The sequence below is a fragment of the Nerophis ophidion genome, linkage group LG01, assembly GCF_033978795.1.
Source record: "Nerophis ophidion isolate RoL-2023_Sa linkage group LG01, RoL_Noph_v1.0, whole genome shotgun sequence".
NCBI classification, from domain to species: domain Eukaryota; kingdom Metazoa; phylum Chordata; class Actinopteri; order Syngnathiformes; family Syngnathidae; genus Nerophis; species Nerophis ophidion.
Window position 1 is genome coordinate 3886557 of NC_084611.1, and position 27927 is coordinate 3914483.

Genomic DNA, 27927 nt, shown 5'->3' on the forward strand with positions numbered 1-27927 from the left:
TCATGCTAGGTTAGCATTTAAGCTAAAGAAACACAACACAATCAAACTTAAGGCGTCCATGTTTGTAGCTAATAGACAAGACAGGTGGTGGAGCTCTAGTTTGTTCATTTTAAGATGTGTAGCAAAGCCTGCATGCTATTGTGTGCTTAGCTGCTGTGTAGCTGCTAGCCCCTGGAGGCCTGTAGCCTAGCATGTTTACCTTTTGTAAACCACTTGACTGATATACAAGCTTGTATCGGAGGGCTTATATATCGGAGATGCAAGTCGATACAATCTGATACAATATCAGACCGATATCAATATCAATTTTAACAGCAACATCATGCTAGGTTAGCATTTTCGCTGAATAAACACAATGCGTTTAAATTTAAGGCATCCATGTTTGTAGCTAATAGACAAGACAGGTGTCGGAGCTCAAGGTTTAATTTTAAGATGTGTAGCAAAGCCTGCATGCTATTGTGTGCTTAGCTGCTGTGTAGCTGCTAGCTCCTGGAAGCCTGTAGCCTAACATGTTTACCTTTTGTAAACCACTTGACTGATATACAAGCTTGTATCGGAGGGCTTATATATCGGAGATGCAAGTCGATACAATCTGATACGATATCAGACCGATATCGATATAAATATTAACAGCGACGTCATGCTAGGTTAGCATTTTCTCTGAAGAAACACAATGCGTTTAAACTTAAGGCGTCCATGTTTGTAGCCAACTGACAGACAGGTGTCGGAGCTCAAGTCGTCATTTTAAGATGTGTAGCAAAGCCTGCATGCTATTGTGTGCTTAGCTGCTGTGTAGCTGCTAGCTCCTGGAAGCCTGTAGCCTAGCATGTTTACCTTTTGTAAACAACTTGACTGATATACAAGCTTGTATCGGAGGGCTTATATATCAGAGATGCAAGTCGATACAATCTGATACAATATCGGACCGATATCGATATCAATTTTAACAGCGACGTCATGCTAGGTTAGCATTTAAGCTAAAGAAACACAACACAATCAAACTTAAGGCGTCCATGTTTGTAGCTAATAGACAAGACAGGTGGTGGAGCTCTAGTTTGTTCATTTTAAGATGTGTAGCAAAGCCTGCATGCTATTGTGTGCTTAGCTGCTGTGTAGCTGCTAGCCCCTGGAGGCCTGTAGCCTAGCATGTTTACCTTTTGTAAACCACTTGACTGATATACAAGCTTGTATCGGAGGGCTTATATATCGGAGATGCAAGTCGATACAATCCGATACGATATCGGACCGATATCGATATCAATTTTAACAGCGAAGTCATGCTAGGTTAGCATTTTCGCTGAAGAAACACAATGCATTTAAATTTAAGGCGTCCATGTTTGTAGCTAATAGACAAGACAGGTGGTGGAGCTTTAGTTTGTTCATTTTAAGATGTGTAGGAAAGCCTGCATGCTATTGTGTGCTTAGCCGCTGTGTAGCTGCTAGCTCCTGGAAGCCTGTAGCCTAGCACGTTTACCTTTTGTAAACCACTTGACTGATATACAAGCTTGTATCGGAGGGCTTATATATCAGAGATGCAAGTCGATACAATCTGATACAATATCGGACCGATATCGATATCAATTTTAACAGAAAAGTCATGCTAGGTTAGCATTTAAGCTAATGAAACACAACACGATCAAACTTAAGGCGTCCATGTTTGTAGCTAATAGACAAGACAGGTGGTGGAGCTTTAGTTTGTTCATTTTAAGATGTGTAGCAAAGCCTGCATGCTATTGTGTGCTTAGCTGCTGTGTAGCTGCTAGCTCCTGGAAGCCTGTAGCCTAGCATGTTTACCTTTTGTAAACCACTTGACTGATATACAATTTTGTATCGGAGGGCTTATATATCGGAGATGAAAGTCGATATAATCTGATACGATATCGGACCGATATCGATATCAATTTTAACGACGACATCATGCTAGGTTAGCATTTTCGCTAAAGAAACACAATGCCATCAAACTTAAGGCGTCCTAGTTTGTCCATTTTAAGATGTGTAGCAAAGCCTGTTTTATTTTTTTTACAGTAAATGGGATCATTTTGGACAGAAAGGTCAAAGCTGTGGACATAATTTCCACAGCAAAAAAAATAATCCACAGTTTTTCTTGATTTTTTTTCAGGCGCCGGACGACTTCTACGAAGGGATCACCTTTGAGCATTTCGAGCAGGTCAGATCTAGTTTTGGTTGTAAAGAAAGTTTTCTCAAGTGTTCTGAAGTGTCTTTGTGGCTCCCAGATCCTCAAAGGTCTGGAGATGGAGACCAGGATGCACATCCGCTTCCTGGACGTGGACACCACCACCATGCACTGCGGCAAGTCCACCTCTTAAAGTCCTGCACTGCATTTTGATATATAGCCTTTTTTATAGACTTCCATCTAAGTAGTGATATGAAGAGAACACCATGGACTACTTTGTGCTACTTTTGTCTGTGTTCATGTTAAAAAAGTTGATTTGTTTATAATTAAATGTTTCACTTAAAGAGTGAGCTAATAATAATAATAATAACAATAATAATAATAATAATAATAATAACTGTGCTGTCCACTTGTTTTGTTTTGTTGTCTTACGTTCCTGAGCAAGTATGCATTGATGTCACTTGGTATGTTGTGGGGTTCTAACCATACCAATATTTTGGTACCGGTACCAAAGTGTATTTTCTAAATAAAGGGGACTACAAAAAAAATGTCATTATTGTCTTTATTTACAGCAACAATCTTAGGGGACATGAAACATATGTTTATTATTGTCATTTACTCCTGAAATGTGGCAGCACATTTACTGAGTTGGTGTGCTGGACAAAACTTTATTCACATTCCAATCGTGATTCTTATTTTGTACAATTGACGTAGCAAGATACGTCATACCACGATACATCATAGCACGATACATCATAGCACGATACATCATAGCACGATACATCATAGCACGATACATCATAGCACGATACATCATAGCACGATACATCATAGCACGATACATCATAGCACGATACATCATAGCACGATACGTCATAGCACGATACATCATAGCACGATACATCATAGCACGATACATCATAGCACGATACATCATAGCACGATACATCATAGCACGATACATCATAGCACGATACATCATACCACGATACATCATAGCACGATAAGTCATACCACGATACATCATAGCAAGATACATCATAGCACGATACATCATAGCACGATAAGTCATAGCACGATACATCATAGCAAGATACATCATAGCACGATACGTCATAGCACGATACATCTTAGCACGATATGTCATACCACGATACGTCATAGCACGATACATCTTAGCACGATATGTCATACCATGATACGTCATACCACGATACGTCATACCACGATACATCTTAGCACGATATGTCATACCACGATGCGTCATACCACGATTCGTCATACCACGATTCGTCATACCACGATTCGTCATGCCACGATTCATCATACCACGATACGTCTTAGCACGATATGTCATACCATGATACGTCATACCATATGTCATACCACGATACGTCTTAGCACGATACGTCTTAGCACGATACGTCATACCACGATGCGTCTTACCATGATACGTCATACCACGATACATCTTAGCAAGATACGTCATACCACGATGCGTCTTAGCACGATACGTCTTAGCACGATAAGTCATACCACGATGCGTCTTAGCACGATACATCATACCACGGTGCGTCTTAGCACGATACGTCATACCACGATGCGTCTTAGCATGATGCGTCTTAGCACGATACGTCATACCACGATACATCATACCACGATACATCATACCACGATGCGTCTTAGCACGATACGTCTTAGCACGATACATCATACTACGTTATGTCATACCATGATACATCATACCACGATACGTCATACCACGATACGTCATACCACGATGCGTCTTTGCACGATACGTCATACCATGATACGTCATACTACGATACATCATACCACGATACGTCATACCACGATGCGTCTTAGCACGATACGTCATACCATGATACATCATACTACGTTATGTCATACCATGATACATCATACCACGATACGTCATACCACGATACGTCATACCATGATGCGTCTTAGCACGATACATCATACCACGTTATGTCATAGCATAATATGTCATACCACGATGCGTCTTACCATGATACGTCTTACCACGATACATCTTAGCAAGATACGTCATACCACGATGCGTCTTAGCACGATACGTCTTACCACGATACGTCTTAGCACGATACATCTTAGCAAGATACGTCTTACCACGATACGTCTTACCACGATACGTCATACCACGATACATCATACCACGATACATCATACCACGATGCGTCTTAGCATGATACGTCATACCACGATGCGTCTTAGCACGATACGTCATACCATGATACATCATACTACGTTATGTCATACCATGATACATCATACCACGATGCGTCTTAGCACGATACGTCATACCACGATGTGTCATACCATGATACATCATACCACGTTATGTCATAGCACGATACGTCATCAGCATAGTTTTTATTTACCATTGTTTGAGAGCGGGTCATACCACGATACGTCATACCACGATGCGTCTTAGCACGATACGTCATACCATGATACATCATACTACGTTATGTCATACCATGATACATCATACCACGATACGTCATACCACGATACGTCATACCATGATGCGTCTTAGCACGATACGTCTTACCACGATACGTCATACCACGATACGTCATACCACGATACATCATACCACGATACATCATACCACGATGCGTCTTAGCATGATACGTCATACCATGATACATCATACTACGTTATGTCATACCATGATACATCATACCACGATACGTCATACCACGATACGTCATACCATGATGCGTCTTAGCACGATACATCATACCACGTTATGTCATAGCATAATATGTCATACCACGATGCGTCTTACCATGATACGTTTTAGCACGATACATCTTAGCAAGATACGTCATACCACGATGCGTCTTAGCACGATACGTCTTACCACGATACGTCTTAGCACGATACATCTTAGCAAGATACGTCATACCACGATGCGTCTTAGCACGATACGTCTTACCACGATACGTCTTACCACGATACGTCATACCACGATACATCATACCACGATACATCATACCACGATGCGTCTTAGCATGATACGTCATACCACGATGCGTCTTAGCACGATACGTCATACCATGATACATCATACTACGTTATGTCATACCATGATACATCATACCACGATGCGTCTTAGCACGATACGTCATACCACGATGTGTCATACCATGATACATCATACCACGTTATGTCATAGCACGATACGTCATCAGCATAGTTTTTATTTACCATTGTTTGAGAGCGGGTCATACCACGATACGTCATACCACGATGCGTCTTAGCACGATACGTCATACCATGATACATCATACTACGTTATGTCATACCATGATACATCATACCACGATGCGTCTTAGCACGATACGTCATACCACGATGTGTCATACCATGATACATCATACCACGTTATGTCATAGCACGATACGTCATCAGCATAGTTTTTATTTACCATTGTTTGAGAGCGGGTCATACCACGATACGTCATACCACGATGCGTCTTAGCACGATACGTCATACCATGATACATCATACTACGTTATGTCATACCATGATACATCATACCACGATACGTCATACCATGATGCGTCTTAGCACGATACGTCTTAGCACGATACGTCTTACCACGATACGTCATACCACGATACATCATACCACGATACATCATACCACGATGCGTCTTAGCATGATACGTCATACCATGATACATCATACTACGTTATGTCATACCATGATACATCATACCACGATGCGTCTTAGCACGATACATCATACCACGTTATGTCATAGCACGATACGTCATCAGCATAGTTTTTATTTACCATTGTTTGAGAGCGGGTCATACCACGATACGTCATACCACGATGCGTCTTAGCACGATACGTCATACCATGATACATCATACTACGTTATGTCATACCATGATACATCATACCACGATGCGTCTTAGCACGATACGTCATACCACGATGTGTCATACCATGATACATCATACCACGTTATGTCATAGCACGATACGTCATCAGCATAGTTTTTATTTACCATTGTTTGAGAGCGGGTCATACCACGATACGTCATACCACGATGCGTCTTAGCACGATACGTCATACCATGATACATCATACTACGTTATGTCATACCATGATACATCATACCACGATACGTCTTAGCACGATACGTCATACCATGATGCGTCTTAGCACGATACATCATACCACCATACATCATACCACGTTATGTCATAGCACGATATGTCATACCACGATGCGTCTTACCATGATACATCTTAGCAAGATACGTCATACCACGATGCGTCTTACCACGATACATCTTAGCAAGATACGTCATACCACGATGCGTCACACCACGATGCGTCTTACCACGATACGTCTTACCACGATACGTCTTAGCACGATACGTCATACCACGATACGTCATACCAATACTAATAATAATAATTGAAAAGGAATAGAGCAAGTAGGTTATAATAAGTGTATGTTGATGGGAAAAGATTATGAAAACACATAAAAGTAATAATCAGTTTTGAAAGTTTTATTGACCCTAAGAATGAAGCGTAATTGAATGTTGAATAGTTGGAAGAGTCACCTTTCTGACAACCAGTACAGATGCCATGTGACTGACTTACCACCATCTTGTGCTCAAAACAATGTCCACATAATTCCATGTACTGCGGGTTTTTTTTTATCCAAATAAGTCCTTTTTGTAGCTTGTTCTTCCAAGTGATATTTAAAACGCAAAGAAAGTGAGTTTTTAGCGGCGGCGTGTCCAGATGCATGATGGGAACGCTCACCTCACTCGGTCGTAGGGCACGGCCAGGCCGATGTTGTAGTTGTAGCCGTGGGAGCCCGCGTAGTCAGACCTGCAGATGGCCAGCACGCTCTGTTGCTGCTCGCGGGCGCCGCTGTCCTCCGAGAAGTCGTAGTGGCACACCACTCCTCGCTGCCTGCCGGGACAAACACGGTTACAGCGCCACCTGAGGCATCTGCCACATGGTTACAGCGCCACCTGTGGCATCTGCCAGGCACCTGGAGCACACAGCTCGGTGCCTGAAGGTCGCACGTGGAAGTGAAAGACTGGCGCAAAACAGGATTTAAAAAAAGTAGAAAATGGAAAAAGGAACAAAATAGAAGGTCAAAGAAGATACATAAAAAGTATAAGAAAGAATAAAGAAGGTAAAACAAAAGAAAAGAATGTCAAAGAAGATTAAAAAAGGTAAAATATGGTAAAAGAAGGTAAAATATGGTAAAGGAAGGTAAATAAAAGGAAAGAGAAGGAAAAATAGAAGATAAAACAAGATTAAAAAAGGTCATATATGGTAAAAGAAGGTAAATAAAAGGAAAAAGAAGGAAAAATAGAAGATAAAACAAGATTAAAAAAGGTAAAATATGGTAAAAGATGGTAAATAAAATGAAAAAAAAAGGAAAAATAGAAGATAAAACAAAATTTAAAAAGGTCAAATATGGTAAAAGAAGGGAAATAAAAGGTAAAAGATGGAATGTTGAAGGTAAAACAAGATTAAAAAAGGTAGAATATAGTAAAAGAAGGTAAATAATAGGAAAAAGAAGGTAAATAAAAGGAAAAAGAAGGAAATATAGAAGATAAAACAAGATTAAAAAAGGTCAAATATGGTAAAAGAAAGGAAATAAAAGGTAAAAGATGGAATGTTGAAGGTAAAACAAGATTAAAAAAGGTAGAATATGGTAAAAGAAGGTAAATAAAAGGTAAAAGATGGAATGTTGAAGGTAAAACAAGATTAAAAGGTAGAATATGGTAAAAGAAGGTAAATAAAAGGAAAAAGAAGGAAATATAGAAGATAAAACAAGATTAAAAAAGGTAAAATATGGTAAAAGATGGTAAATAAAATGAAAAAAAAAGGAAAAATAGAAGATAAAACAAAATTTAAAAAGGTCAAATATGGTAAAAGAAGGGAAATAAAAGGTAAAAGATGGAATGTTGAAGGTAAAACAAGATTAAAAAAGGTAGAATATAGTAAAAGAAGGTAAATAATAGGAAAAAGAAGGTAAATAAAAGGAAAAAGAAGGAAATATAGAAGATAAAACAAGATTAAAAAAGGTCAAATATGGTAAAAGAAAGGAAATAAAATGAAATAAAAAAGGAAAAATAGAAGATAAAACAAAATTAAAAAAAGGTCAAATATGGTAAAAGAAGGGAAATAAAAGGTAAAAGATGGAATGTTGAAGGTAAAACAAGATTAAAAAAGGTAGAATATGGTAAAAGAAGGTAAATAAAAGGAAAAAAAAGGAAAACTAGAAGATAAAACAAGATTAGAAAAAGTCAAATATGGTAAAAGAAGGTAAACAAAAGGAAAAAGAAGGGAAAAATAGAAAATAAAACAAGATTAAAAAAGGTCAAATATGGTAAAAGAAGGTAAATAAAAGGTAAAAGATGGAATGTTGAAGGTAAAACAAGATTAAAAAAGTTAGAATATGGTAAAAGAAGGTAAATACAAGGAAAAAGAAGGAAAAAATAGAAGATAAAACAAGATTAAAAAAGGTCAAATATGGTAAAAGAAGGGAAATAAAAGGTAAAAGATGGAATGTTGAAGGTAAAACAAGATTAAAAAAGTTAGAATATGGTAAAAGAAGGTAAATACAAGGAAAAAGAAGGAAAAAATAGAAGATAAAACAAGATTAAAAAAGGTCAAATATGGTAAAAGAAGGGAAATAAAAGGTAAAAGATGGAATGTTGAAGGTAAAACAAGATATAAAAGATAAAATAAAAAGGAAAAAAAGAAATACAGAAAGTAAATAGAAGGTTAAGAGAAGATAAATAAAAGGTGAAACAAGAAATATAGAAGGTCAGATGTGCTTTCATGCACATGATGGATGTTGTCCCTCTTTTGATGCCGTAGTTCTGCAAACCCCTGTTTCCATATGAGTTGGGAAATTGTGTTAGATGTAAATATAAACAGAATACAATGATTTGCAAATCCTTTTCAAGCCATATTCAGTTGAATATGCTACAAAGACAACATATTTGATGTTCAAACTCATAAACTTTTTTTTTGTTGTTGCAAATAATCATTAACTTTAGAATTTGATGCCAGCAACACGTGACAAAAAAGTTGGAAAAGGTGGCAATGAATACTGAAAAAGTTGAGGAATGCTCATCAAACACTGGAACATCCCACAGGTGTGCAGGCTAATTGGGAACAGGTGGGTGCCGTGATTGGCTATAAAAGCAGCTTCCATGAAATGCTAAGTCATTCACAAACAAGGATGGGGCGAGGGTCACCAATTTGTAAGCAAATTGTCGAACAGTTTTAGAACAACATTTCTCAACCAGCTATTGCAAGGAATTTAGGGATTTTACCATCTACGGTCCGTAAAATCATCAAAATGTTCAGAGAATCTGGAGAAATCACTGCACGTAAGCGATGATATCACGGACCTTTGATCCCTCAGGCGGTACTGCATCAAAAACCGACATCAGTGTGTAAAGGATATCACCACATGGGCTCAGGAACACTTCATAAAACCACTGTCAGTAACTACAGTTGGTCGCTACATAAATGGGTTGTACTTGTATAGCGCTTTTCTACCTTCAAGGTACTCAAAGCGCTTTGACACTACTTCCACATTTACCCATTCACACACACATTCACACACTGATGGAGGGAGCTGCCATGCAAGGCGCCAACCAGCACCCATCAGGAGCAAGGGTGAAGTGTCTTGCTCAGGACACAACGGACGTGACGAGGTTGGTACTAGGTGGGATTTGAACCAGGGACCCTCGGGTTGCGCACGGCCACTCTCCCACTGCGCCACGCCGTCCCTCTGTAAATGCAAGTTAAAACTCTACTATGCAAAGCGAAAGCCATTTATCAACAACACCCAGAAACGCCGCCAGCTTCTCTGGGCCTGAGCTCACCTAAGATGGACTGATGCAAAGTGGAAAAGTGTTCTGTGGTCCGACGAGCCCACGATTCAAATTATATTTGGAAACTGTGGACGTGGTGTCCTCCGGAACTAAGAGGAAAATAACCCTCCGGATTGTTCTAGGCGCAAAGTTGAAAAGCCAGCATGTGTGATGGTATGGGGGTGTATTAGTGCTCAAGGCATGGGTAACTTACACATCTGTGAAGGCACCATTAATACTGAATGGTCCATACAGGTTTTGGAGCAACATATGTTGTCACCCATGGACACCCCTGCTTATTTCAGCAAGACAATGCCAAGCCACGTGTTACAACAGGGTGACTTGGTAGTAAAAGAGTGCGGGTACTTTCCTGCAGTCCAGACCTGTCTCCCGTCGAAAATGTGTGGTGCATTATGAAGCGTAAAATAGGACAGCGGAGACCCGGGACTGTTGAAGGACTGAAGCTCTACATAAAACAAGAATGGGAAAGAATTCCACTTTCAAAGCTTCAACAATTAGTTTCCTCGGTTCCCAAACGTTTATTGAGTGTTGTTAAAAGAAAAGGTGATGTAATACAGTGGTGAACATGCCCTTTCCCAACTACTTTGGCACGTGTTGCAGCCATGAAATTCTAAAGTTAATTATTATTTGCACAAAAAAAAAAAAGTTTATGAGTTTGAACATCAAATATGTTGTCTTTGTAGCATATTCAACTGAATATGGGTTGGAAAGGATTTGCAAATCGTTGTATTCTGTTTATATTTAACACAATTTCCCAACTCATATGGAAACGGGGTTTGTAGACGTAGCTGAGAGTGGGAGTGTGTGGGTGGTGGTACCTGCGGTGTGCGGTGAGGTCGTCGTCGGTGATGCACGCCCCCCTCGGCGTCTTGTCGTCTGGGATGTTGGCGGTGAGCAGAGTGCCGGTGTTGAAGCGCACATGTCTCACCGGGTGTCTGCACAGAAGAGGTTGTTTGTTTGTGTTGTTGACGGGGCGTGGAAGAAGGTGTATTTGTGTTGTTGACGGGGCGTGGAAGTAGGTGTACTTGTGTTGTTGACGGGGCGTGGAAGAAGGTGTATTTGTGTTGTTGACGGGGCGTGGAAGTAGGTGTACTTGTGTTGTTGACGGGGCGTGGAAGAAGGTGTATTTGTGTTGTTGACGGGGCGTGGAAGAAGGTGTATTTGTGTTGTTGACGGGGCGTGGAAGAAGGTGTATTTGTGTTGTTGACGGGGCGTGGAAGAAGGTGTATTTGTGTTGTTGACGGGGCGTGGAAGAAGGTGTATTTGTGTTGTTGACGGGGCGTGGAAGAAGGTGTATTTGTGTTGTTGACGGGGCGTGGAAGAAGGTGTATTTGTGTTGTTGACGGGGCGTGGAAGAAGGTGTATTTGTGTTGTTGACGGGGCGTGGAAGTAGGTGTATTTGTGTTGTTGACGGGGCGTGGAAGAAGGTGTATTTGTGTTGTTGACGGGGCGTGGAAGAAGGTGTGTTTGTGTTGTTGACGGGGCGTGGAAGAAGGTGTATTTGTGTTGTTGACGGGGCGTGGAAGAAGGTGTATTTGTATTGTTGACGGGGCGTGGAAGAAGGTGTATTTGTGTTGTTGACGGGGCGTGGAAGAAGGTGTATTTGTGTTGTTGACGGGGCGTGGAAGAAGGTGTATTTGTGTTGTTGACGGGGTGTGGAAGAAGGTGTATTTGTGTTGTTGACGGGGCGTGGAAAAGGTGTATTTGTGTTGTTGACGGGGCGTGGAAGAAGGTGTATTTGTGTTGTTGACGGGGCGTGGAAGAAGGTGTATTTGTGTTGTTGACGAGGCGTGGAAGAAGGTGTATTTGTGTTGTTGACGGGGCGTGGAAGAAGGTGTATTTGTGTTGTTGACGGGGCGTGGAAGAAGGTGTATTTGTGTTGTTGACGGGGCGTGGAAGAAGGTGTATTTGTGTTGTTGACGGGGCGTGGAAGAAGGTGTATTTGTGTTGTTGACGGGGTGTGGAAGAAGGTGTATTTGTGTTGTTGACGGGGCGTGGAAGAAGGTGTATTTGTGTTGTTGACGGGGCGTGGAAGAAGGTGTATTTGTGTTGTTGACGGGGCGTGGAAGAAGGTGTATTTGTGTTGTTGACGGGGCGTGGAAGAAGGTGTATTTGTGTTGTTGACGGGGCGTGGAAGAAGGTGTATTTGTGTTGTTGACGGGGCGTGGAAGAAGGTGTATTTGTGTTGTTGACGGGGCGTGGAAGAAGGTGTATTTGTGTTGTTGACGGGGCGTGGAAGAAGGTGTGTTTGTGTTGTTGACGGGGCGTGGAAGAAGGTGTATTTGTGTTGTTGACGGGGCGTGGAAGAAGGTGTATTTGTGTTGTTGACGGGGCGTGGAAGAAGGTGTATTTGTGCTGTTGACGGGGCGTGGAAGAAGGTGTATTTGTGTTGTTGACGGGGCGTGGAAGAAGGTGTATTTGTGCTGTTGACGGGGCGTGGAAGAAGGTGTATTTGTGTTGTTGACGTGGCGTGGAAGAAGGTGTATTTGTGTTGTTGACGGGGCGTGGAAGAAGGTGTATTTGTGTTGTTGACGTGGCGTCCAAGAAGGTGTATTTGTGTTGTTGACGGGGCGTGGAAGAAGGTGTATTTGTGCTGTTGACGGGGCGTGGAAGAAGGTGTATTTGTGTTGTTGACGGGGCGTGGAAGAAGGTGTATTTGTGTTGTTGACGGGGCGTGGAAGAAGGTGTATTTGTGTTGTTGACGGGGCGTGGAAGAAGGTGTATTTGTGTTGTTGACGGGGCGTGGAAGTAGGTGTACTTGTGTTGTTGACGGGGCGTGGAAGAAGGTGTATTTGTGTTGTTGACGGGGCGTGGAAGAAGGTGTATTTGTGTTGTTGACGGGGCGTGGAAGAAGGTGTATTTGTGTTGTTGACGGGGCGTGGAAGAAGGTGTATTTGTGTTGTTGACGGGGCGTGGAAGAAGGTGTATTTGTGTTGTTGACGGGGCGTGGAAGAAGGTGTATTTGTGTTGTTGACGGGGCGTGGAAGAAGGTGTATTTGTGTTGTTGACGGGGCGTGGAAGAAGGTGTATTTGTGTTGTTGACGGGGCGTGGAAGTAGGTGTATTTGTGTTGTTGACGGGGCGTGGAAGAAGGTGTATTTGTGTTGTTGACGGGGCGTGGAAGAAGGTGTGTTTGTGTTGTTGACGGGGCGTGGAAGAAGGTGTATTTGTGTTGTTGACGGGGCGTGGAAGAAGGTGTATTTGTATTGTTGACGGGGCGTGGAAGAAGGTGTATTTGTGTTGTTGACGGGGCGTGGAAGAAGGTGTATTTGTGTTGTTGACGGGGCGTGGAAGAAGGTGTATTTGTGTTGTTGACGGGGTGTGGAAGAAGGTGTATTTGTGTTGTTGACGGGGCGTGGAAAAGGTGTATTTGTGTTGTTGACGGGGCGTGGAAGAAGGTGTATTTGTGTTGTTGACGGGGCGTGGAAGAAGGTGTATTTGTGTTGTTGACGAGGCGTGGAAGAAGGTGTATTTGTGTTGTTGACGGGGCGTGGAAGAAGGTGTATTTGTGTTGTTGACGGGGCGTGGAAGAAGGTGTATTTGTGTTGTTGACGGGGCGTGGAAGAAGGTGTATTTGTGTTGTTGACGGGGCGTGGAAGAAGGTGTATTTGTGTTGTTGACGGGGTGTGGAAGAAGGTGTATTTGTGTTGTTGACGGGGCGTGGAAGAAGGTGTATTTGTGTTGTTGACGGGGCGTGGAAGAAGGTGTATTTGTGTTGTTGACGGGGCGTGGAAGAAGGTGTATTTGTGTTGTTGACGGGGCGTGGAAGAAGGTGTATTTGTGTTGTTGACGGGGCGTGGAAGAAGGTGTATTTGTGTTGTTGACGGGGCGTGGAAGAAGGTGTATTTGTGTTGTTGACGGGGCGTGGAAGAAGGTGTATTTGTGTTGTTGACGGGGCGTGGAAGAAGGTGTGTTTGTGTTGTTGACGGGGCGTGGAAGAAGGTGTATTTGTGTTGTTGACGGGGCGTGGAAGAAGGTGTATTTGTGTTGTTGACGGGGCGTGGAAGAAGGTGTATTTGTGCTGTTGACGGGGCGTGGAAGAAGGTGTATTTGTGTTGTTGACGGGGCGTGGAAGAAGGTGTATTTGTGCTGTTGACGGGGCGTGGAAGAAGGTGTATTTGTGTTGTTGACGTGGCGTGGAAGAAGGTGTATTTGTGTTGTTGACGGGGCGTGGAAGAAGGTGTATTTGTGTTGTTGACGTGGCGTCCAAGAAGGTGTATTTGTGTTGTTGACGGGGCGTGGAAGAAGGTGTATTTGTGCTGTTGACGGGGCGTGGAAGAAGGTGTATTTGTGTTGTTGACGGGGCGTGGAAGAAGGTGTATTTGTGTTGTTGACGGGGCGTGGAAGAAGGTGTATTTGTGATGTTGACGGGGCGTGGAAGAAGGTGTATTTGTGTTGTTGACGTGGCGTGGAAGAAGGTGTATTTGTGTTGTTGACGGGGCGTGGAAGAAGGTGTATTTGTGTTGTTGACGTGGCGTCCAAGAAGGTGTATTTGTGTTGTTGACGGGGCGTGGAAGAAGGTGTATTTGTGTTGTTGACGGGGCGTGGAAGAAGGTGTATTTGTGTTGTTGACGGGGCGTGGAAGAAGGTGTATTTGTGTTGTTGACGGGGCGTGGAAGAAGGTGTATTTGTGTTGTTGACGGGGCGTGGAAGAAGGTGTATTTGTGTTGTTGACGGGGCGTGGAAGAAGGTGTATTTGTGCTGTTGACGGGGCGTGGAAGAAGGTGTATTTGTGTTGTTGACGGGGCGTCCAAGAAGGTGTATTTGTGTTGTTGACGGGGCGTGGAAGAAGGTGTATTTGTGTTGTTGACGGGGCGTGGAAGGTGTATTTGTGTTGTTGACGGGGCGTGGAAGAAGGTGTATTTGTGTTGTTGACGGGGCGTGGAAGAAGGTGTATTTGTGTTGTTGACGGGGCGTGGAAGAAGGTGTATTTGTGTTGTTGACGGGGCGTGGAAGAAGGTGTATTTGTGTTGTTGACGGGGCGTGGAAGAAGGTGTATTTGTGCTGTTGACGGGGCGTGGAAGAAGGTGTATTTGTGTTGTTGACGGGGCGTCCAAGAAGGTGTATTTGTGTTGTTGACGGGGCGTGGAAGAAGGTGTATTTGTGTTGTTGACGGGGCGTGGAAGGTGTATTTGTGTTGTTGACGGGGCGTGGAAGAAGGTGTATTTGTGTTGTTGACGGGGCGTGGAAGAAGGTGTATTTGTGTTGTTGACGGGGCGTGGAAGAAGGTGTATTTGTGTTGTTGACGGGGCGTGGAAGAAGGTGTATTTGTGTTGTTGACGGGGCGTGGAAGAAGGTGTATTTGTGTTGTTGACGGGGCGTGGAAGAAGGTGTATTTGTGTTGTTGACGGGGCGTGGAAGGTGTATTTGTGTTGTTGACGGGGCGTGGAAGAAGGTGTATTTGTGTTGTTGATGGGGCGTGGATGAAGGTGTATTTGTGTTGTTGACGGGGCGTGGAAGAAGGTGTATTTGTGTTGTTGACTGGGCGTGGAAGAAGGTGTATTTGTGTTGTTGACGGGGCGTGGAAGAAGGTGTATTTTTGTGGTTGACGGGGCGTGGAAGAAGGTGTGTTTGTGTTGTTGACGGGGCGTGGAAGAAGGTGTATTTGTGTTGTTGACGGGGCGTGGAAGAAGATGTATTTGTGTTGTTGATGGGACGTGGAAGAAAGTGTGTTTGTGTTGTTGACGGGGCGTGGAAGAAGGTGTATTTGTGTTGTTGACGGGGCGTGGAAGAAGGTGTATTTGTGTTGTTGACGGGGCGTGGAAGAAGGTGTATTTGTGTTGTTGACGGGGCGTGGAAGAAGGTGTATTTGTGTTGTTGACGGGGCGTGGAAAAGGTGTATTTGTGTTGTTGACGGGGCGTGGAAGAAGGTGTATTTGTGTTGTTGACGGGGCGTGGAAGAAGGTGTATTTGTGTTGTTGACGGGGCGTGGAAAAAGGTGTATTTGTGTTGTTGATAGGGTGTGGAAGAAGGTGTATTTGTGTTGTTGACGGGGCGTGGAAGAAGGTGTATTTGTGTTGTTGACGGGGCGTGGAAAAAGGTGTATTTGTGTTGTTGACGGGGCGTAGAAGAAGGTGTATTTGTGTTGTTGACGGGGCGTGGAAGAAGGTGTATTTGTGTTGTTGGAAGAATGCAATCACCTGTTGTGCATCTCCCACAGCTTGCTGGCCATCCTCATGTCCCACACACACACCAAACCCTCGCCGCCGCCACTGACCATCTTCCAGTCGTCCATCTGCAGGCAGGTGACGCCCAGGTGGTGTGCGTACAGCGAGGTGACGGAGGAGCAGGTTCTCAGGTCAAACACCCGCACTCTGACGAGACACAACCATGAGTTATTTGCATTCCCCCGTCCTTGTTTCCTCTGTTCTGCTCACTAGTGCCCCTGCAGGCCTGGAGTGGAACACACTCCTTTGTTCTGTCACTTTCAGGCTTCATGTTTCAATCCTGGCGACTAGATCCCATCAGAAGGCGCACAAAGAGCGTCATTCAGCCGCAGCGAAGCGACATCGTGCTGCGGAGGCAGAGCATTCCGAGTGTGAAAGACGCCATTCATCCATTCATCCTGGCACAAACACAACAGCATTCAGCAGTGCTCATCATGTCACCATCAACTCTGACACCAAACTCCATCTTGCACTCTCGCCATCAGGCAGCTTTTAGGAGCAACCATTTATCCAAGAAATCAAAGCTTCTGTTGCTTCAAATCATCCTTTCATGAGTGTGACTAATAAACAAACATCCAGGCCGCATAAAATAAGGTAAAACAAGTTCAACAGTCGGTAAAAGATTGTAATAGAAGTGAATTAAAGGTCAAATAACAGAAACAAGGTGAAAGTGGGTGAGGAAAAAAGGTATGTGGGTGGTCAAATAAGGTAAATAAAAGGTCAAATAAGGTAAGTAGAAGGTAAAAGAGGGAACATATAAGGTAACATAAGTAATTGAAAGATAAAAGGTGGTAAATAAAAAGTAAAATAAGTGATATAGAAGGTAAAAGAAGGTAAATAAAAAGTATTGGAAGGTAAGTAGAAGGTAATACAAGGAATCTATAAAGTAAAAGAAGTAAATCAAAGATAAAAGATGGTAAATAAAAAGCAAAATAAGTTATATAGAAGGTAAAAGAAGGTAAATAAAAGTAATGGAAGGTAAGTAGAAGGTAATAGAAGGAATATATAAAGTAAAATAAGTAAATCAAACATAAAAGATGGTAAATAAAAAGTAAAGTAAGTTAAATAGACGGTAAATACAAGGCAAAATAATGTAAATAAAATGTAAAAGAAGGCATGAATAAAGTAAAAGAAGTAAATCAAAGATAAAAGATGGTAAATGAAAAGGAAAGTAAGTTAAACAGAAGGTAAATAAAAGGCAAAACAATGTAAATAAAATGTAAAAGAAGGAATGTCTGAAGTAAAAGAAGTAAATCAAAGATAAAAGATGGTAAATAAAAAGTAAAGTAAGTTAAATAGAAGGTAAATACAAGGCAAAATGTATAAAAAAAAAAGGAAAAAGAAGGAATATATAAAGTAAAAGAAGTAAATCAAAGATAAAAGATAGTAATTAAAAAGTAAAATAAGTTACATGGAATACATAGAATAAAAGGTTTAAAAGGTAAAAGAAGGAAAATAGAAGGTAAAACAAGATACAACGAGGTAACTAGAAGGTGAAATAAGGTGAATCAAACGTTAAGGAAGGAACATAGAAGATAAAATGAGACTTAAAAAAAAGAAAATGATGGATAAGGAAGGTAAATAAAAGGTAAAACAAGGAATATATGAAGTAAAACAAGGATTAAAAAGGTAAAAGAAAAAAATATTAGGTAAAAGAAGGACTATAAAAGGTTAAACAAGATAAAACAAGGTACAAGAAGGTAAAAGAAGATCAATTAAAGGTAAAATAGGGAATATATAAAGCAAAATAAGTAAATGAAAGATAAAAGATGGCAAATAAAAAGTAAAATAGAAAGTAAAACAAGGTAAATAAAAGGTAAAAGAAAAAATATATATAGTAAAAAAGAAGTACATCAAAGATAAAAGACAGTAACTAAAAATTAAAACCAGTTAATAGAAGGTAAAATAAGGTAAATAAAAGGTTTAAAAATTTTTTGAATAGAAGTTAAAAGAAAGTTATCAAGAAGGTAAAACAATACACAGCAAGGTAACTCGGAGGTAAAATAAGGTATATCAAAAGGTAAAGGAAGGAACATACAAGGATAAAATAAGACTAAAAAAAAGGAAAATGATGGTTAAGGAAGGTAAATAAAAGGTAATACAAGGAATATATGAGGTAATACAAGGTTTAAAAAGGTAAAAGAAGGACTATAGAAGGTAAGACAAGATAAAACATGTTTAAAGAAGGTAAATACAAGATCAATAAATGGTAAAAAAAAAAGGAATATATAAGGTAAAAACAGAATGAACAAGGTAAAAGACAGTCAAAGACTGTAAATGTAGGGTAAAATAAGGTAAAAGAATTCAAAATAAAAGGTAAAGGAAAATTTAAAAATAAGGAATATAGAAAGTAAATAAAAGTTCAAATAATATATATATATATAAAATGTATATAAAAGGTAAAAGAAGGAACATAGAAGGTAAAACAAGAATAAAAAAAGGTAAAAGATGGTCAAAGAAGGTAAATAAAACACAATAGAAGAAATATATAAGGTAAAACAAGATCTAAAAAGTAAAATAGGGTAAAACAAGGAAAACAGAATGCAAAATAAGGTAATAGATGGTCAAAAAAGGTAAATAGAAGATAAAAAAGGAAAACAGAAAGCAAAATAAGGCAATAGATGGTCAAAAAAGGTAAATAGAAGATAAAAAAACGAAAATAAAAGGTGAAAAGTATATAAGGTAAAACAAGGAATATAGACGGTAAAAGACAGTCAAAGAAGGTAAATAGAAGGTAAAAGAAGACAAATCAAAGGTAAAACAAGGAATATAGAAGGTAAAATAAGGTAAAAGACAGTCAAAGGAGGTAAATAGGAGGTAAAAGAAGACAAATAAAAGGTAAAATACAGAATATAGAAGGTAAACAAGGTAAAAGACAGTCAAAGGAGGTAAATAGAAGGTAAAAGAAGACAAATAAAAGGTAAAACAAGGAATATCGAAGGTAAAACAAGGTAAAAGACAGTCAAAGAAGGTAAATAGAAGGTAAAAGAAGACAAATAAAAGGTAAAACAAGGAATATAGAAGGTAAAACAAGGTAAAAGACAGTCAAAGGAGGTAAATAGAAGGTAAAAGAAGACAAATAAAAGGTAAAACAAGGAATATAGAAGGTAAAACAAGGTAAAAGACAGTCAAAGAAGGTAAATAGAAGGTAAAAGAAGACAAATAAAAGGTAAAACAAGTAATATAGAAGGTAAAACAAGGTAAAAGACGGTTAAAGAAGGTTAATAGAAGGTAAAAGAAGACAAATAAAGGTAAAACAAGGAATATAGAAGGTAAACAAGATAAAAGAAGGTTAAAGAAGGTAAATAGAAGGTAAAAGAAGACAAATAAAAGGTAAAACAAGGAATATAGATGGTAAAACAAGGAAAGAGTCAAAGAAGGTAAATAGAAGGTAAAAGAAGACAAATAAAAGGTAAAACAAGGAATATAGAAGGTAAAACAAGGTAAAAGACAGTCAAAGAAGGTAAATAGAAGCTAAAAGAAGACAAATAAAAGGTAAAACACGGACTATAGAAGGTAAAACAAGGTAAAAGACAGTCAAAGAAGGTAAATGGAAGGTAAAAGAAGACAAATAAAAGGAAAACAAGGAATATAGAAGGTAAAACAAGGTAAAAGCCAGGCAAAGGAGGTAAATAGAAGGTAAAAGAAGACAAATAAAAGGTAAAACAAGGAATATAGAAGGTAAAACAAGGTAAAAGACAGTCAAAGGAGGTAAATAGAAGGTAAAAGAAGACAAATAAAAGGTAAAAGAAGACAAATAAAAGGTAAAACAAGGAATATAGAAGGTAAAACAAGGTAAAAGACAGTCAAAGAAGGTAAATGGAAGGTAAAAGAAGACAAATAAAAGGTAAAACAAGGAATATAGAAGGTAAACAAGGTAAAAGAAGGTTAAAGAAGGTAAATAGAAGGTAAAAGAAGACAAATAAAAGGTAAAACAAGGAATACAGAAGGTAAACAAGGTAAAACACAGTCAAACAAGGTAAATAGAAGGTAAAAGAAGACAAATAAAAGGTAAAACACAGAATATAGAAGGTAAAACAAGGTAAAAGACAGTCAAAGAAGGTAAATAGAAGGGAAAAGAAGACAAATAAAAGGTAAAACAAGGAATATAGAAGGTAAACAAGGTAAAACACAGTCTAACAAGGTAAATAGAAGGTAAAATAAGACAAATAAAAGGTAAAACAAGGAATAAAGAAGGTAAACAAGGTAAAACACAGTCAAAAAAGGTAAATAGAAGGTAAAAGAAGACAAATAAAAGGTAAAACAAGGAATATAGAAGGTAAAACAAGGTAAAAGACAGTCAAAGGAGGTAAACAGAAGGTAAAAGAAGACAAATAAAAGGTAAAACAAGGAATATAGAAGGTAAAACAAGGTAAAAGACAGTCAAAGGAGGTAAATAGAAGGTAAAAGAAGACAAATAAAAGGTAAAACAAGGAATATAGAAGGTAAAACAAAGTAAAAGACAGTCAAAGAAGGTAAATAGAAGGTAAAAGAAGACAAATCAAAGGTAAAACAAGGAATATATAAGGTAAAACAAGGTAAAAGACAGTCAAAGAAGGTAAAACAAGGTAAAAGAAGACAAATAAAAGGTAAAACAAGGAATATAGAAGGTAAACAAGGTAAAACACAGTCTAACAAGGTAAATAGAAGGTAAAATAAGACAAATAAAAGGTAAAACAAGGAATAAAGAAGGTAAACAAGGTAAAACACAGTCAAAGAAGGTAAATAGAAGGTAAAAGAAGACAAATAAAAGGTAAAACAAGGAATATAGAAGGTAAAACAAGGTAAAAGACAGTCAAAGGAGGTAAATAGAAGGTAAAAGAAGACAAATCAAAGGTAAAACAAGGAATATATAAGGTAAAACAAGGTAAAAGACAGTCAAAGAAGGTAAAACAAGGTGAAAGAAGACAAATAAAAGGTAAAACAAGGAATATAGAAGGTAAAACAAGGTAAAAGACAGTCAAAGAAGGTAAAACAAGGTAAAAGAAGACAAATAAAAGGTAAAACAAGGAATATAGAAGGTAAAACAAGGTAAAAGACAGTCAAAGAAGGTAAATAGAAGGTAAAAGAAGACAAATAAAAGGTAAAACAAGGAATATAGAAGGTAAAACAAGGTAAAAGACAGTCAAAGGTAAATAGAAGGTAAAAGAAGACAAATAAAAGGTAAAACAAGGAATATAGAAGGTAAAACAAGGTAAAAGAAGACAAATAAAAGGTAAAACAAGGAATATAGAAGGTAAAACAAGGTAAAAGACAGTCAAAGAAGGTAAAACAAGGTAAAAGAAGGTTAATAGAAGGTAAAAGAAGACAAATAAAAGGTAAAACAAGGAATATAGAAGGTAAACAAGATAAAAGAAGGTTAAAGAAGGTAAATAGGTGGTAAAAGAAGACAAATAAAAGGTAAAACAAGGAATATAGAAGGTAAAACAAGGAATATAGAAGGTAAAACAAGGTAAAAGAGTCAAAGAAGGTAAATAGAAGGTAAAAGAAGACAAATAAAAGGTAAAACAAGGAATATAGAAGGTAAAACAAGGAATATAGAAGGTAAAACAAGGTAAAAGAGTCAAAGAAGGTAAATAGAAGGTAAAAGAAGACAAATAAAAGGTAAAACAAGGAATATAGAAGGTAAAAAGGTAAAAGACAGTCAAAGGAGGTAAATAGAAGGTAAAAGAAGAAAAATAAAAGGTAAAACAAGGAATATAGAAGGTAAACAAGGTAAAAGACAGTCAAAGGAGGTAAATAGAAGGTAAAAAAAGACAAATAAAAGGTAAAACAAGGAATATAAAAGGTAAAACAAGGTAAAAGACAGTCAAAGGTAAATAGAAGGTAAAAGACAAATAAAAGGTAAAACACGGACTATAGAAGGTAAAACAAGATAAAAGACAGTCAAAGAAGGTAAATAGAAGGTAAAAGAAGAGAAATAAAAGGTAAAACAAGGAATATAGAAGGTAAACAAGATAAAAGAAGGTTATAGAAGGTAAATATATGGTAAAAGAAGACAAATAAAAGGTAAAACAAGGAATATAGAAGGTAAAACAAGGTAAAAGAGTCAAAGAAGGTAAATAGAAGGTAAAAGAAGACAAATAAAAGGTAAATCAAGGAATGTAGAAGGTAAACAAGGTAAAAGACAGTCAAACAAGGTAAATAGAAGGTAAAAGAAGACAAATAAAAGGTAAAACACGGAATATAGACGGTAAAACAAGGTAAAATAATGTAATAATATTGCAGTCTTAAACAGCACAGGTGTCAATACAAACAAATAATTCTACTTGTGTATTACTTACACAAAGCCTCAAAGGCAGAAGTGTTGGTAAAAGTATCCAGTAACAAACGTGTCCGCATCATTCACCTTACTGCGTCCTGAGCTTGACTTCATGATTTATTGTCATCTTACCACTCCACTTCAATTTAAAGGCAGCATAATTTCATTCCAGACGGTGCACCTACGACATTCCTGCCGATATCGCATCACATCGACGTCGGTGTCGGCCAACGTGCAAGGCTCCAGTATCGCGAGTGCAAAGGTCGTATCGGGACGGTAAAGAAAAAGCGTTTGTTTTATTTCTCTTTTTGACTCTTTTGGATATTTCGGTGTCTTCTGATTGGCTGAAAGTGTTGGGCGTGTGTTGCCATGGCAACAAAGAGTGCAGTGTTGTTTGTGTGCAACGACTTCTCCCTACTTTGTTCTGCTCGCTCACATCAGTAATCAGGGTGATTAAAAGTCATTTGGCTGTGCTGCTGGGAGACGAGGGCTCCTCCCGATTAATCAGCCGACAGCCAATCAGGGGTCAGCGTGCAGGACGGCCACGGCGAGCCCGGGGGAGCGTCGGCTCCATCTGTTGACACGGCCGCTTCATTACAGCTAAGAGCGTGGTCTTCGTTAGCATAATCACATTTACTCAGGAGCGCCCGGGGCCACGTTCTCCATTTCCCAAACGACTTTTAACACAATTTGGAGTTAAGCGTCCAAACGGGCTCGGCGGCGGCGTGGGTTGGATGCACGCTGGCATGCATCCAACCCACGCCGCCGCTTTGTCCTCGGCGCCACGTCACTGACCAGACCGCTCCTCGCCAATTAGGCCCCCACTTTACTCAACTTCATTAAAAACAAAACACTTTGTTTCTCCTCTAAGGCAGTGGTTTTCAACCACTGTGCCGCGGCACACTAGTGTGCAGTGAGATATTATCTGCTGTGCCACGGTAAATTATACAACTTCACCTACCGTATTTCCTTAAATAGCCGCCGGGTATATAGTATGCGCCTGCCTAGAATTACTGCGTTTCGCAAAATAATTAGCATATGCCGAGAATTTCCACAGGGTCAAACTCGTCACGTCACCAGTGACACTTCACCGGTCATCATTTTCAAAATGGAGGAGGCTGATTTCAATCATTTGAAATCGCATAAAGGGGAACATTATCACAATTTCAGAAGGGTTAAAACCAATAAAAATCAGTTCCCAGTGGCTTGTTTTATATTTCAAAGTTTTTTTCAAAATTTTACCCATCATGGAATAACCCGGAAAAAGGCCTTTAAGTGCCTGATTTTCGCCACCGTCCATTCTCCTGTGACGTCACATAAACATGGCGGCTAGCACAGCAAGATATAGCGACATTAGCTCGGATTCAGACTCGGATTTCAGCGGCTTAAGCGATTCAACAGATTACGCATGTATTGAAACGGATGGATGGAGTGTGGAGGCAGATAGCGAAAACAAAATTGAAGAAGAAACTGAAGCTAACCAACGATTGCATCTTTTGACCAGACCACTGGAGCAACTTAAATCCGTTAATTGGTAAGTGTTTGTTTGGCATTAAATGTGGGTAAAGGGAAAGGCTACAAATGTACATGCAGCTAACCTACATAGCAGGGGTCGGGAACCTTTTTGGCTGAGAGAGCCATGAAAGCCAAATATTTCAAAATGTATTTCCGTGAGAGCCATATCATATTTTTTAACACTGAATACAACTAAATGCGTGCATTTTTAAGTAAGACCAACATTTTTAGAGTATAATAAGTCTCTTATTCTTTTTAATAACATTGTTATTCTGAAGCTAACCAATAATAAATCAAATGTCATGTCTGTTGATCATGTTTTTGTTTGGCCATTTGCTGTTTGTCCTTTGGACTCTTTAAGTTCCTGTTTTTTTCCACTCCCTTGTCTGGTTTCCTTGGTTACTCATTTTGTCCACCTGTCTCTGGTGGACAAAACACCCACTCACCTGCTTCCCGAGCACTAATCAGAGGCAGTATTTAAGCTCGTCTTTGCCAGTCAGTCGCCCTGTGCTGACTTGTTTCATGCCTTGCCATAGTTTCGTGCTTCATGCCATGCCAAGTAAGTGTTGTTTGATTTACGTTCTTAGTCTGTTTATGTTTTAGCTTTGTTCTTTAGCCCAAGCTGTGCCTCGGCTGTGAGCGATTTTTGTTTGTATATTTTTTTAGTTTAAATGAAATCATGTTTTTCCTAAATGCCATGTCCCGAGTAGTCCGTCTGCCTTCCTGGGAGAATGACATAAAATACTTCTTACCATTAATGTGACTTCTTGAACAGGTGCGGTAGAAAAACGGATGGATGGATTTAAATGCATGAGAATGTTTTATATTTTGTACGTTATTTTTAGCACTGTGATTACCAGCAAAATTATTCATAATTATCGCGTTAAGCAATATCAGCTAGGATTTATCTGAGAGCCAGATGCAGATCTATAGGTTCCCTACCCCTGCTAAATAGCATGTTAGCATTGATTAGCTGGCAGTCATGCCGCGACCAAATATGTCTAATTAGCACATAAGTAATTAACATCAACAAAACTCACCTTTGTGATTTCGTTGACTTTATTGTTGGAAATGCATCTGCTTTGAGTGTCGCAGGATATCCACACATCTCTATGCCATGTCTGTCGTAGCATCGCCGGTAAAATGTGCAGACCAAACGAGGGAGTTTCGCATCTTTTGACACTAGTGCAACTTAAATCCGTCGATTGGTATTTGTTTGTTTGGCATTAAATGTGGGTGGAGGGAAAAGCTGGATGCAAATTTAGCTACAAATGAGGCATAACGATGCAATATGTACATACAGCTAGCCTAAATAGCATGTTAGCATCGATTAGCTGGCAGTCATGCCGCGACCAAATATGTCTGATTAGCACATAAGTCAATAACATCAACAAAACTCAACTTTGTGATTTTGTTGACTTTATTGTTGGAAATCCATCTGCTTTGAGTGTCGCAGGATATCCACACATCTCTGTGCCATGTCTGTCGTAGCATCGCCGGTAAAATGTGCAGACCAAACGAGGGACTTTCGCATCTTTTGACACTGGTGCAACTTAAATCCGTCGATTGGTATGTGTTTGTTTGGCATTAAACGTGGGTGGAGGGAAAATCTGGATGCAAATTTAGCTACAAATGAGGCATAACGATGCAATATATACATACAGCTAGCCTAAATAGCATGTTAGCATCGATTAGCTGGCAGTCATGCCGCGACCAAATATGTCTGATTAGCACATAAGTCAATAACATCAACAAAACTCACCTTTGTGATTTTGTTGACTTTATTGTTGGAAATCCATCTGCTTTGAGTGTCGCAGGATATCCACACATCTCTGTGCCATGTCTGTCGTAGCATCGCCGGTAAAATGTGCAGACCAAACGAGGGACTTTCGCATCTTTTGACACTGGTGCAACTTAAATCTGTCGATTGGTATGTGTTTGTTTGGCATTACATGTGGGTGGAGGGAAAAGCTGGATGCAAATTTAGCTACAAATGAGGCATAATGATGCAATATATACATACAGCTAGCCTAAATAGCATGTTAGCATCGATTAGCTGGCAGTCATGCCGCGACCAAATATGTCTAATTAGCACATAAGTAATTAACATCAACAAAACTCACCTTTGTGATTTCGTTGACTTTATTGTTGGAAATGCATCTGCTTTGAGTGTCGCAGGATATCCACACATCTCTATGCCATGTCTGTCGTAGCATCGCCGGTAAAATGTGCAGACCAAACGAGGGAGTTTCGCATCTTTTGACACTAGTGCAACTTAAATCCGTCGATTGGTATTTGTTTGTTTGGCATTAAATGTGGGTGGAGGGAAAAGCTGGATGCAAATTTAGCTACAAATGAGGCATAACGATGCAATATGTACATACAGCTAGCCTAAATAGCATGTTAGCATCGATTAGCTGGCAGTCATGCCGCGACCAAATATGTCTGATTAGCACATAAGTCAATAACATCAACAAAACTCAACTTTGTGATTTTGTTGACTTTATTGTTGGAAATCCATCTGCTTTGAGTGTCGCAGGATATCCACACATCTCTGTGCCATGTCTGTCGTAGCATCGCCGGTAAAATGTGCAGACCAAACGAGGGACTTTCGCATCTTTTGACACTGGTGCAACTTAAATCCGTCGATTGGTATGTGTTTGTTTGGCATTAAACGTGGGTGGAGGGAAAATCTGGATGCAAATTTAGCTACAAATGAGGCATAACGATGCAATATATACATACAGCTAGCCTAAATAGCATGTTGGCATCGATTAGCTGGCAGTCATGCCGCGACCAAATATGTCTGATTAGCACATAAGTCAATAACATCAACAAAACTCACCTTTGTGATTTTGTTGACTTTATTGTTGGAAATCCATCTGCTTTGAGTGTCGCAGGATATCCACACATCTCTGTGCCATGTCTGTCGTAGCATCGCCGGTAAAATGTGCAGACCAAACGAGGGACTTTCGCATCTTTTGACACTGGTGCAACTTAAATCTGTCGATTGGTATGTGTTTGTTTGGCATTACATGTGGGTGGAGGGAAAAGCTGGATGCAAATTTAGCTACAAATGAGGCATAATGATGCAATATATACATACAGCTAGCCTAAATAGCATGTTAGCATCGATTAGCTGGCAGTCATGCCGCGACCAAATATGTCTGATTAGCACATAAGTCAATAACAATGTCAATGTTTTGTTTTTTGGACTCCTGTTTACCGTTTTGCACTTCCTGGTTTTATTTGTTTCCATGGTAACCCACTAGTTTCCACCTGGTCTCCTAGTCACGCCCCGGTCCTCAGCTCTCACACCTGTTACCAATTACCACAGCTAGTATTTAAGCCATTTGTTTTCTGTTCCTCGGCCTGGGAACTTAACCTACCTATTGGACTTTGTATTGACTACGCACCTTCCTTTCCTTACCACATTTATGCCTTGCCACGCTGTCCATTGTTTTGACCAGGCCACGTAAGATTTATGTTTGTATTTATGCCTCAGTGCAAGTTTTTGGTTTGTTTTGTACCATAGAAAGTATATTTTGTTTATTTGTATATAGTCATGCCATTGTGCTGTTTTGTTTGGAGTTTAGTCTGGTTTATTATCCGCCATTGCGCGCGTCCTTTGTTTTCCTGTTTTTGTATTGTAGTGTTGAAATAAATTAAACATGTACTTACACTCACGTCTCGCTCGTGCAAATCATCCTTTGCGAGGAAGAAGCGAAACAAATCCAAGTTCAAGTCCTGACAGGTCCAAGCTATTGAATATGCTAAAAAGAACAGTAAGCAGCTATGTTTTATTAATATACCGTAGCTGCGTGTGTCAAATATGAGTCATTAAATGACTGCCGCCTCCTGGTGGTAGAGGGCGCTAGTGATCCTTCTTGCTACTAAGAAGTG

At 39.8% G+C, this 27927-nt stretch overlaps 2 protein-coding genes across 5 annotated transcripts in view; one reads left to right on the forward strand and one right to left on the reverse strand.

Moving 5' to 3' along the window:
• Positions 1–2682, forward strand: part of tesca (tescalcin a) — a 24720-nt gene extending 22038 nt beyond the window's left edge. For all 4 annotated transcript variants that reach the window (XM_061894297.1, XM_061894312.1, XM_061894303.1 and 1 more), the window contains 2 exons: positions 2120–2167; positions 2235–2682. In XM_061894297.1, the coding sequence (XP_061750281.1) occupies positions 2120–2167; positions 2235–2327 (141 nt within the window). In that variant the 3' untranslated portion in view covers positions 2328–2682. The remainder of the gene's footprint in view (positions 1–2119; positions 2168–2234) is intronic.
• Positions 2683–6697: 4015 nt separating this feature from the next.
• fbxw8 (F-box and WD repeat domain containing 8) overlaps positions 6698–27927 on the reverse strand; it is a 62858-nt gene continuing 41628 nt past the window's right edge. The window contains exons 9-11 of the mRNA XM_061894271.1: positions 16221–16394; positions 10900–11016; positions 6698–7124 (exon numbers count right to left, since the gene is read on the reverse strand). Coding sequence (XP_061750255.1) covers positions 6968–7124; positions 10900–11016; positions 16221–16394 — 448 coding nt within the window. The 3' untranslated portion in view covers positions 6698–6967. The remainder of the gene's footprint in view (positions 7125–10899; positions 11017–16220; positions 16395–27927) is intronic.